At 39.0% G+C, this 12,433-nt stretch overlaps 1 protein-coding gene across 6 annotated transcripts in view; it reads left to right on the top strand.

The window, feature by feature from the left end:
* TANC2 (tetratricopeptide repeat, ankyrin repeat and coiled-coil containing 2) overlaps window positions 1–12,433 on the top strand; it is a 343,732-nt gene that overhangs the window by 221,235 nt on the left and 110,064 nt on the right. For all 6 annotated transcript variants that reach the window (XM_087917322.1, XM_087917326.1, XM_087917324.1 and 3 more), the window contains 2 exons: window positions 1,876–2,065; window positions 11,928–12,191. In XM_087917322.1, coding sequence (XP_087773448.1) covers window positions 1,876–2,065; window positions 11,928–12,191 — 454 coding nt within the window. The remainder of the gene's footprint in view (window positions 1–1,875; window positions 2,066–11,927; window positions 12,192–12,433) is intronic.

The following is a 12,433-nucleotide window of genomic DNA, read 5'->3' as shown; positions in this document are numbered from 1 at the left end:
AAGTTTATAAGTGTTCCCAAGGAAGTGTGATATTTAATTGAAAAGAAATGTTAAAGATGTTAAGATTTTAATGAGTATTAATGATAGAATTGAATTGGAATGGAGTATGTGTTTTATTTACATATATATATATATATATATATATATATATATATATATATATATATATATATATATTTTTTTTAAGAATATAGTGTGTATTTTAAGAATGTACCAAGAAGAATTCGATTGGAAGTTATGTATTATATTGAATGCTATAATCTTAAAGGTATACATTGAAGTTTAAGTAAGAGTTTGAATGGATAAAATTAAAAGATATAAAGCTGTCATATTCCAATTGGTAACTATAGGGAAAAATTTGTTTAATAAGAAAAGATAATATAAAATTGAAACAGGACAGACAAAAGTATAAATATAATGATTTGAATTGAGATGAGATAATTAAAATAAAGTTGAGAAAATTAAAAGAGGGGAAAAACTATGTTGAAAATATAAAACGGTAATAAGATATGGAATAGAATATAAAAATGAGCATGAAATTGAGTTTTGTGTCTGTATGAAGAAGTGATAGCCTGGGACCATGCTATTTTCAAAAAAAGAAGTTTTATTTGTATTTTGTTTTTGTGAAAACCCAAATAAAATTTTCAAAAAAAAAAAAGAGAGAAAGAAAGTCTGAACGACTTGATAACTGGATTCGACAGCAACACACAGTTCCTCTGTCTCTACTGCCCCAGTTCCTAGGAAAGATGATTTCCTGTATAGGCATCGTGTTGTGGGCCTGACTACGTGCCCGGAAGCTGCAATGGTTCCTGCTGTCTTTTCAACGGGCGGGAACCAGCGACTCATTCATCAGAATCCAAGTTCCTCTACCGATCTTACGTTCTTTCCAGTGATGGCAGTCCCAGGCCATCAGGAAAGGCCATTTTTTTTCAAGGAGCCAGACAGGCTTGTGATCATGACAGATGCCAGTCTTTATGGCTGGGAGGGTACATCTGCAAAGTGAGATAGCTCAGGGTCATTGGTCCCAGACAGATTTATCTCGCCCCATCAATTGGCTTGAACTCAGGGGTATCTTCCTTGCTTTGAGACATTTCTAAGACAAGGTGACAGGGTCCCACGTGTTGATCATGACAGACAATGTGGCCGCCAAGGCCCATGTCAATAGACAGGGGGGACCAGTTCCAAATCCTTGATGCAGGAGTCTGGGACGGTGGGGAGGGATCTTCTTACTTTTATTTTTCAGAGACACATCATGTCTGTCAAGTTTCTTCCCCAAAAAGCTGGGGGCCAGCAGCAGGGCCTGCTTTTATAGCTTTGGCAGACTCAGCTCGATGGTGTAGGAGGAGGGGTCTAACCCTCTCCTGGACTCTCTCGCAGCGTATATAGAAAGGGTGTCTCAGGTAAATATACCAATGCCCATTATAAAATAACATTTATATTTACTTATTTTATTGCAAATTAAAAGTATTAAATATATCCACAATACCCCAAAAATAAAATCATCATTTTGTTACATATAATAAAATACATGAAGCCAGCAGTCTAGCTTCATGTATTTTATTATACATTGGAACTCAGTAAAAATACACAATTTTAAAAGGTATTGGGCAGAAGAAAATATTCTGATGCTCCTGGTTTCATCTTGTGCTAAGTTTTCTTTTTGTTATTGCTGAAATTATACATTTTTCGCATGTTCTGTATCTAAAGAGCAGAAAAATGATACAGCTTATAATGAAATAGAAGAGTAAATCCGTATATCAATTTTCCAACAGTGTAACATGTTTATGATTATATCAAGTGAATTCTTCACTATGTTATAATGGAATTACTGATAACTTTTCTGTGATGTTTGTATTCCTGCTTCCAATTTTCCAGGTTTCAGCAGTGTCCCAGCGAATAAGTCCATGTTCCACACTGACCAGCAGTACTGCTTCACCACCTGCCACTAGCCCTTGTTCCACCCTCCCTCAAACTAGTGCTAAGGATGTTATAGCAAAGGACTGCAATTATGGAGCTGTCACAAGTCCTACATCTACTCTTGAAAGCAGGGATAGTGGCATCATAGGTGAGTCTGAGATGCACATAAATTTGCAGTATTGGGTGTTTGCGTTTGCAGTATCCTGAAAGGAATTGGGAAAAGTGGAACAAGTATGAGAAGTCCTTGGTACTGTCTGAGCTTGGTTGCTTTTTTGCACATGTTTCATCACCCAAACTAGGTAACATCACCAGTGCTGACATTGCCTATTTTGGGTAATGAAACAACTGCAAAGATAAAAATAAAAAATAAAGATGACTTGTCTGAAATCTTTCTAGTTTGAATAACGTTTTGGGAGATACCATTTATTAGAAGTTTTGTCAAGGGGTGAATCGGAGGTTTTCTGAAAATGAATTATGCTAACAAGACATAATACTTTAGAGAAAGAAATAATCTTTTGGAGGGTTAAGATTTTGTCACACATGAAACAGTTTGTTCCCAAGATAGAGAAAGGAACTATTTTTGTTTCTAATCAGCATTTTGTAAAGGCAAAAGTTGCCAGAACCTTTTCCATATTCAAATTATACTGCTGATAGAAGGATGTTCAGAGGCCATTCAGATATAAATGGAGATAAATTCCAGTTTCCCGAGTTGTATACCAAACAAGAAACAAATCAAATGAAAGTTTAACATAAAAACTGTTTCCACTCATAACTGAAATGAAGTGATGTGAAAGAACACACAAAGTACAATTTTAATGCCTCTCAAATGCTCTGCCAATACTGTCCTTTTCAAAGGCACTCAGAAAGTTTAAATGGGCCAATATTGCTATGGTCCGGTCTAGTGATGAGGGAGACTGGGAGAACATGGAATCAGTAACACAAAATGGTAGCAATCCTGTCATTGTTTGTATTCACTACTATCACTGTCTTGTCCAACATTTGTGTCTAAAATAAAGCACAATAATACTTTGCATACACAAGCATCACCTTTGATGATATCGACAGCTTTTCACCTGCTTTTCTTCTGAGGGCTATCAACCTTAACTCAGCCACCTGAAGTCCAGTTTCTCCACTGGACTTGACAACCACTAGCAGTTTATTTTCTGGGTTACCAGTCAGTGGCATGAAAAACAGGGGTTAACTCCCCCCCCTTTCTAGATGGGTTCTTTGCTGCTGACCAAAGTATTATTCTTTGTATGTGTTGTAATATGTCCAACTTTAGAATCAGCTATTGTGTTTGACTCTGCTAATATCATCATAGTTCATGCATAATAATAAGAGACTATGACAGTGGGATTGAGGATGTGTGAGAAGCCATCAGGAAGGACAGCTGAATCTCACGGCAATTCTGATGGTGTAGAAAACTGAAAACCTAATGAAGCTTAATCCAGAGTAAGTTTCATTCAGTGGCTACACAGAAACTAAAAAGGAACTCATCCACATATTCTACCCTTTTCTCAAAGGCCAACTTTCATTGAGATACTATAGTATTTCTGAATGCTGAAATCACTTTATGTATTTAAAGTCCTATTCATAGGAATATTCATAGGAATATAACCTCAGAAGGAAATAAATGGTTATATTTGTTTGGGATAAATAAAATGGATTCCTCAAATTAAAGCTTATTGTGTTTAGGATTTACATGGTTCAGAAATATTTGGCATTATCTTCTTCCATTGGCTTAAATATATTCCTTGACTTACAATTGTTCATTTAGTGACCATTCAAAGTTAAAATAGTATTGAAAAAAAAAAGGCTTACAACCAGGCCTTGCACTTATAGCTGTTGCAACATCCACATGGTCACATGATCAAAATTTGGGCAACTGGCATCCCAAAGTCATGTGATCACCATTTGCAACTTTCTCAGCGGGCTTCCAAAAAGTAAAATCAATGAAAATCCAAATTTAAATAACAACTTCAAGATTTGCCTAACAACCATAATAAAAAGTCACAAAATGAGACATTTAACAATCATCTTGTTTAGCAATGGAAATTCTGATCTCAATTGTGGTTGTAAGTCAGAGAATACCTATATGTCTATCCAATAAGATATAGTAGAGGAATTCATCCTTTCAGTCCCATTCCTGAAGGTTTTTCATCAGGCACCATGATAGTTTACCTTTTCTGTAGCTGTCCCTCTCCTTTGGAATTATGTTCCATCTAAAATCAAATTAGCATCAACCAGACTTCTGGTTGACATTGTGGTAAAAATGACTGGAAAATAGTGGAGCTCTGCCAGTCTCCGTGAAATGCAGCCAGCAACTGGTTGCTGGGAGACCAGGAGTTAAGCCACCCTGGAGGGGTGGTGAAGAAAGAGAGGTGCTTCCTCGATCACAAGGAAACCGCAATTTCCTTGCTGATCCGAAAAAAGCTCACCTGATCGGCAGCAGGGATGATGGCCATTTTCTTGGTCTGTCACAAGCGGGGACAATTGGGACACTTAAGATTGTGTGCTGGAGTGGTGTGTGGACAGAGCAGTGAAACTGGGTGAGATAATTTCCAACTGTTACTTTAGAAGACTAACCTAAGTAAAAAGTTCCGAACAATAATCTCCAAACCTTAAGAAATCGATGATTGGATTTATGGAGAAAGTTTAAAGATTAAAAATTAAAGAGGAAGATCAAAGCTTTAAAGACGTAGAAGTAAAAGAAAAACCTAAAGGATGATTTAAAACACAGAAAGCGTGGAAAAGCTGAATAACGTTGTGAAAAGTGACTATTGGGAGGAATTGCTTTTCTGAAATTTAATTTCTAACCACCAAACACAGCTATTTTCAATTTTCTACACTCTGTTGAACTTGGAAGCAGGGGAGCCATCTAATGGAGGAAGAAGATTACTGCAATGTGTAAAATCCAAAGGAAAGTGAAGAGCGAGAAAGTGAACAACATCTAGAAAGATACTTGACCTTGACTTTATCTTAGTAGGTGATGTGGATGCTGAGAAATATTTACTGAGCTTTTTGAAGATTCATAAGGCAAATCAAATTAAACTTTATTGGAACTGTACATTGAAAAGTGGAAAAAAAGAGATGAAGAAAAGATAAATAAGACTTTAAATCTGGATAATTGAGAAGGGGTAAATTGGAAATTATAAAGACTGAAAAGTACAAATTTATAGCATTTAAATATCAGAAATTTAGGGGATTTGGATGAATAATTTTGGCATTGACTAGTTTTTATTAACAATTGATATTTGGGGGGGAGTTTCTAGGTATTGGGATACTGGAACATTAGAGGTATATTAATTGGTTACAAAATGACCCAGCAGGAGATAATAAAGTTCTATGAAGAAATGTTAGAAATTATGACAAAGAATTATAAGAAGTTGATGGGAATATTTAAAGATTAAGATGTGAAATGGTCTTGCAATACTTGATTTATTAATTGAATGAATACCGCGGGGGCTCCTTGCAAGCCAAACGGCATTACTCGGAATTGGTAGCTTCCAAGAGGACAGTTAAACATGGATTTCCACTCATCCTCCAGTTTGATGCGTACCCTATAATAACCTTCCCTCAAGTCCAATTTAGTGAATATGCAATCTTTCGCCAACATGGCCAACAGATCCTTTATTAAGGGTAATGGGTATAAGTTTTCCATGCACACTGCATTGAGGCCACAGAAATCAATGCATAAGTGCAACCCTCCATCCTTCTTTTCATGAAAGAAGACGGGTGCAGTTATATGGGCACGACCTGGTTGAATGAACCCCCTTGTTAAGTTCTTATCGATGCATTTTCTCATTTCTTCCAGTTCCACTGGGGTCATGGAATACATGCGCGGTTTGGGTAGTTTTGCCCCGGTACCAATTCGATGGCACAGTCCATTGAACGATGCAGAGGCAAAGAGTAACATTCTTGTTCACTAAACACTTCTGCCAAATCAGGCTAAACAGTTGGAAAGACAGTCATGTTGACATCACTTGTGACTTCTTCAGGAAGTGGTGTCATTGCCCCAGCTGTTTCATGCAGGGGTGGATCAGGATCAGTTGCTATATGAATTCGTCTATATCCTCCGGCCCACCAAATCATAGGGCCCTACTTATCCAGCCAAGAGAGACACAAAATCACAGACTCGGTCATCTTGTTTACTAGGATGAACCGAATCAGTTCCCAATAATCTTCCATCTCAAGCCTTACAAGCTCCATAACATGTGCTGGCACCCCCCCCCCCAAGGGTTGACCCGTCCACCTGTTCAAACCGGATAGGCTTCTTCAAAGGTACCACCCACAATCTTACTTTGTTCACAACTGCTTGACTCATGAGGCATCGAGTACATATGCTTTGGATGGTCACAGAGATAATAAATGGACGGATAGGGCTGCTTACCATCGGGTCCTCAGAGCTGTCGTTTCCACTATCCACCTCCATTATCAAGACCCCACCACTCACCCTGGGTTCTGTTGTAGATGTGGACTCTGCCTGGGTGTCACATGGACTAAGTTGCCTCGCTTCTCATGACTCTTCTGGCCTCAGCATCCTCCCTGTCTCGATCGCCTTCTCACAGGCACCTCCTCGTGAGACGAGTCGCTCTCTCCGTCATAGATTGTGAGATTGGGGCTGTGCACTCTGCCGCTCAATGTCCCCAGAGGTTACAGCAAAAACATTGTAGGGCCCATCTCGTCTGTTGCACCTTAGCCATGAGTGGACCCGGGCCAGGCCTGGAATGTATTGAGCCTTGCCTGGTTGCCAAGGGTTGCACTCCCCTGGTCAGAAATCTCCAAACACTGCCCACCCTTCCCCCAGACCCAGAACTCTTGTAGGCCATTCTCCAGTTCCACTGTTGCCCAGTACCAGTCCACTAACTGATGCAGCAGACCCCAGTACAGGCAAGCCTACTGTATCTCCTTGTCCAAACCCCTGCAGAACTGGTGTACCAACAAACACTCTGGCCACGTCCATGGCTTACTAGGAAGCCTCCTGAATTCCCATACATACTCCTTGACTGGCCTGCCACGTTGTCTCAGCTCGAGAATCTCTCCCTCTGCTCTCTGGGCCCTCAATCCATCTTCAAAATGTGATATAAGTGCCTCAAGATATAGGCCCACATCTGCTAATTTTTGTGCCTTCTCATTGTATAGGTCGGCTGCCCACTCAGCAGCTTCACCCTCTAGAACCCTAGTGATAGCCACCACCATAGCCCATTGGGATGGGTAAAATCCTACATACAGATCAAAGTAGCTGATCACCTGGCTCATGAATAACTCTACTCTGTCCAGGTTCCCATCGAGCATGGCCTGCACAGGAGGTGGAGCCCATGGTCCCCATGGTTCCCACTGTCCCATTGACACGCAGGGGATTGTATGGGCCATGAGCCAGGACCCTCACCTGCTGGCCTATCAGAAAGTCCATGGAAAGCACTTCCATCAACCGTTGGGTGTGGTCTACTGCATGTATCCCAAGGTGTAACCAGGTCTGCCAACTATGAATCCTGTGACCTGTGGTCCAATCACCCCTTGACCCCCACTGATTGACTGGCTTGGGTGTGACTGGTCAAAACGATGTCCAACTTACTGCGGCTGCCAGGCCTTCTTGCCTGATGCAGGCCTGTTCATCAGACTAGCCTCCCCAAACCGCTCCCTCAAATTGTCCAAAGTACTGCTGCCAGCTTGCGTTGAGTAGCTCCACTCGCTTTTCTCCTCTGACCCAATGCCTTTCTCACCAGTGCTGCCCTTGTGGCAAACCAGGGTGGGGCCCTGCCATCTCTGGGCTGCTCCACATTTGGCCCAAATCCTGTCCCACCTTCATGGGTCCCTGGTGTGTGCATCTCGTGTCTTCAGCTGTACCACTGGCTGTTGCACATCCAGCAGCACCTCCTTCTCCTCTTCCTGGTACAACGGCTCCTCCACATCCTCTACTGTCTCTACTGCCTCCGACACAGAATTTACATCTGGCGCTGTCCCTAAGCCATGTCAGCAACAGGAAAATAAAATGAAAGGAAAAAGCACCAATGCCAAGTACCAGTGCTGACTTTCTCTCAATGCCCTGAGCAAGTCCGGTAATAACGTAGCAAAAAGGAAGAAGCCAATACAGACCAGATCAGTTCTCTTTATTTGCATACAGGTCTCCAGCAAGATTCAAGGCAAGAGCAGGGTATCTCACATAAGCCGAGACTATCCTTGTGAAGTCAGCGCTGGGATGCTTAAATAGACACACCACAGCACCCCATATCTGGCCCTCATAGCCACCATCCGCACGCCACCCAATTCTTCACATTAGCCATAGTCTGAATGTCCAATGCCAATCACAGGTAACTGCAATCTGCCATCACGAGTTTCTCCGCAGACCCAGGATCAAGCAGGCCACCATAGTCACTCTTGCGCGACGCTGGCTTTGCACTCATTGCAAGCATCACAGGCATTTCAACTGTGAACGTCATGGAGGCTGGTTTGGAGTGCCCGGGTGAACTGTGAGGTATGTTGGTGGGCTCGGGCTGGAGCTTGATATCACCATTTCTACAGTTTTGAGTGTATTCAATTCAAGATTGTTCTGATTGCATCACAATGTTAGTTGTTCAACCTCCTGTCTGTATGCAGATTCATTATTATCTTGAATGAGGCCAATCACTATTGTATCATTTGCAACTTCAGTACTTTAACAGAAAGAACTTTTGAGATGCATTCATTGGTATAGAGAGCGAAGAGAAGTGGAGAGAGAGCACACAGCTCTGGGGGGCTCCTGTGCTAATTGTACAGGTATCTGATGTGATTTTGCCTAGCTTCACCTGCTGCTTCTTGTCTGTTAGGAAGCTTATGATTCATTTACAAGTGTGGTCAGGTTCAGCTAGCTAATTTAGTTAAGTTAGAAGAATATCTGGAATGATGGTATTGAATGCTGAGCTGAAGTCTACAAACCCTTGCATAGGTCTTTGGTGATTCAAGAAGTTGTAGCCATATTAACAGCATCATCTGTCGATCTGTTTGCTCAGTATGCAAATTGCAGGAGGTCTAACAGTGGACCTGAAATGGTTTTCAGGTGGAACAGCACTAGCCTTTCAAAGGTTTTCATAACTACAGATGTTAGAGCAACTGGTCTATAGTCATTCAGTTCCTAGATGAAGACTCAGATGATAGTAGAGCATTTGAAGCAAGAAGGAACATAGCACATCTCCAGTGATTCATTAAAGATGTGGGTGAAGATGGGCCCAGTTGGTCAGCACAAGCTTTTAAGCAAGAAGGAATTATCTTGTGTGGGCCTGATGCTTTTCCTGGCTTTTGTCTGTGAAATAGACCTTGCACCTCATTTTCTGTAATCACCAGAGGTGGTGGGCCCAATGGGATGGGTAGGTGATAGGAGCCTTGGCTGTTGTTGGTGTGTCTGAGATGGGGATTGTGGAGATGAGTGGCAGTAGTTTTCTCTCAAACCTAAAGTAAAACACATTCAATTATCTGCCAGTTGTTGATTTCCTTCAACATGGGAAGGAGGTTTGCTGTAACAGGTGATATTTTTAAGTTTTCCACATGTTTGCTGGTTCATTTGTTGAGAACTGATTCTTTACCTTTTCAGAGGAGCTGCTTTTTGCTGTTCTGACATTGACATTGCAAAGGGTGCTTGCTGAAGTGGTATATTTGGGGAACTGTTAGGAAGTATTAGAATGTCATTTTTCAGAATGCTTGTGATAGCCTTTCAAGCAAAGTCCTGTTGGTTTCTTGATGGTTGATTCAACTACTGTGCAGGTATCTTGCTCTGCTTCCTTGCAGTCTAGTTGGCAGTGTAGGTTGTTGAGTGCCGCTAGTGATAGGAAAGATATTGTGATTTTGCTAAATATAGCGGTTCTTAAAAATTAGTGAATACTTTTGAATTTTAAACATTTATTCATATTCATATTATACCTAAAATAGGCTCTATTCTCCATACAAGCCCTAAAATTGAATATAGCAAAGAAAACACAATTAAACAAATGAATCAAAAACATATTTATTGATTGATTTATTGAGGAAAATTATTCAAAGTTACATGCAATGTAAGTTCAGTTAAGAAAATAAGGCACTGCTTGGTAGAAAAGAATTATTCAATCTCCAAAATGTGTTGCAGAATGTTTGAGAGAATAAATACAGTTCCTGCCTGCAATACCTTAAATAGGTGAATAGCAGCAAAACCTCAAGATATAGCAAATACTGGAAATGGAGTGATCTATTTCCAGTTCAATAATGAACATTCTCCGGACTGTCTTGTTCCAGGGGATATTTTGGTGGTTTCTAGAAAAATTTTCTAAACCAAAAACAGCTTAAAGTCCAAAATGTTGAATTGCTTTTGAATGTAGCTGCTACAGTGCATTCCTCAGTTCGTTTTGAAGCTCAAATCTGAAAGGCTATACGTATAATCCTGCCAATTAATAAGATGGAGATATATTTTCTATATAACCAGTGTATTAAAAGTGAGAAAAAATGTTGTAAAAGCTCAAGTTAAACATAAGGGAAAATGTGTATTTTGAAGTTTAATATCTGGAAAACTTGAAAAGTTCTGTCCTAACTCAGTTTGAAAAATCTCTCTTTTGAGGTAAAGCTTTGTTTAAAAAAGGTAATTTTTTTTTTTTGCAGGTTAAGATGAGAAACATCTTATATTGAGATCATGAAAAATATTAAGTAAAAATGGTTGAAGCCTGTGCCAGATAAAAATGGCTTGTGAATATATTCTCCATCAGTGTCAAAATATCAATAATGTAGATGACAAATGTAATATCATGATAGCACATGAATAAATATGAGAGACCCAAAAGCCCTATATATAGCAATTGTTGCATATAGCAATTGATAAGTATGTTCTCCCAATATAATTGAAATCATTGCATTTAACCATGCAGTTTTTGTCTTTTCTCAAATGACACAAATTTTCTTTTATCTCCTATTAAACCCCCACGTCTTATTAGTCACCATTCCTCTGAGGTGTTTCCTATATATCAGGCTTCTGATTCTGCTGCAGAGGCAATCATAGTTGATCTTTCTCTTATATAATGCAATGGCAAATCACAATATTCATAAACAACCACTAGATAGACTGTCAAGTACTAAAAGGGAGGATATAAAGAAAAAAACTGATTAAGAATAATCTAGGTCTTTATAAAGAATTAACTTATTAAAATGTAAATAGCTAAATAAAAATGATAAAAATTGCTATATTTGTTTATCTGTAAGCAAGTGTAAGTACCACCACACACCTGTAGATTTGAATATTTCAAAGGTCCTAATAACTACTAATTAACTAGTAGGCTTCCTTCCACTTATATGAGGAAGAGTAGTGGGGGAAAGGGAATATGATATATTTACAGGATGGGAATGCAGAGCGTCTCCATCTTATGTGTCTTGAAAAACCAATTTAACAAAGAACCAAGACATTTCTGATTTCTCTTATATTACTTGTTGCATTTGGATGCTGTAATTGCTACATATGGGACTTTTTGGGCTTTCATATTTATTCATGTATTATCATAATGTTGCATTTGTCATCTGCAATATAAATACACAGTTACAACTCTTCCATAATATTAATGTTTGATTTTACTTGGTAGAATAAATGCTATATACTGTATTATATATTTTTGAAATTGTTATATTCAAGTTTTGGTAATGCAAATCACAATTAGGTTGGCAAGAGTTTACCATGAGATTGAACATATAATTTCTACCTGAATGTAAGGAGTATTCAAGAAAGAATATAGAATATATAGTTAATTGCTGCACCTTCTAGCTTACTTTTTGGTTGGCTATTTCACTCACCAGATTCCCAGGTTAATATAGAAATCATTAATAGAGAATAGAGTCAAAAAGGAGCAACAAATGTATTCATATTCATACTGTCACAGACCATCTTAAAAAAAGAAAAAAATCATAATATTAAGCCTTGACAATCCTTGATAATCTATCTTGACAAACCTTGTTAATCTATCATCTGCAGAGTCACATAAATGAAATGTTTTTTGTTACTCGTTGTCTTTTATTGTTCATTGCAGCAACATTGACAAGTTATTCTGAAAATGTGGATCGTGCTAAATATGGAGGGGAAAGCAGTAAGGAATTAGGATCTGGAGGAAACCTGAAGCCTTGGCAATCTCAAAAATCCAGTATAGACTCCTGTTTATATAGAGTGGATGAAAACATGACAGCTTCTACATACAGTTTGAATAAGATCCCTGATCGGAATCTAGATACTGTTTTATCCCAATCAGTACAATCCATTCCTCTGTATCTCATGCCACGGCCCAATTCTGTAGCAGGTAAGAATGTCATCCAGAAGATTATAATTTTATTTGTAAAATGGTTGGACAAAGTACAGGTTAGTATAGGTTTATATTCAAGTATAGGTTTGTATAGGTTTATACTTACATTTTATAAGTTATTCTATCTTATTCTATCATTTTGATCGCTGGTTTCAAGATGTTTTGTTTGTATTAAAGTTTTGCTTGTCTCTCTTCGAGGGAGATGGGTGGTATAAAAATATGACCAATTAATTAATTAA

The sequence above is a fragment of the Pseudonaja textilis genome, chromosome Z (genome assembly GCF_049901715.1).
Source record: "Pseudonaja textilis isolate UNSWEBS1 chromosome Z, rPseTex1.2, whole genome shotgun sequence".
Classification (NCBI taxonomy): Eukaryota; Metazoa; Chordata; class Lepidosauria; order Squamata; family Elapidae; genus Pseudonaja; species Pseudonaja textilis.
This window is presented reverse-complemented; position numbering and strand designations above follow the sequence as displayed.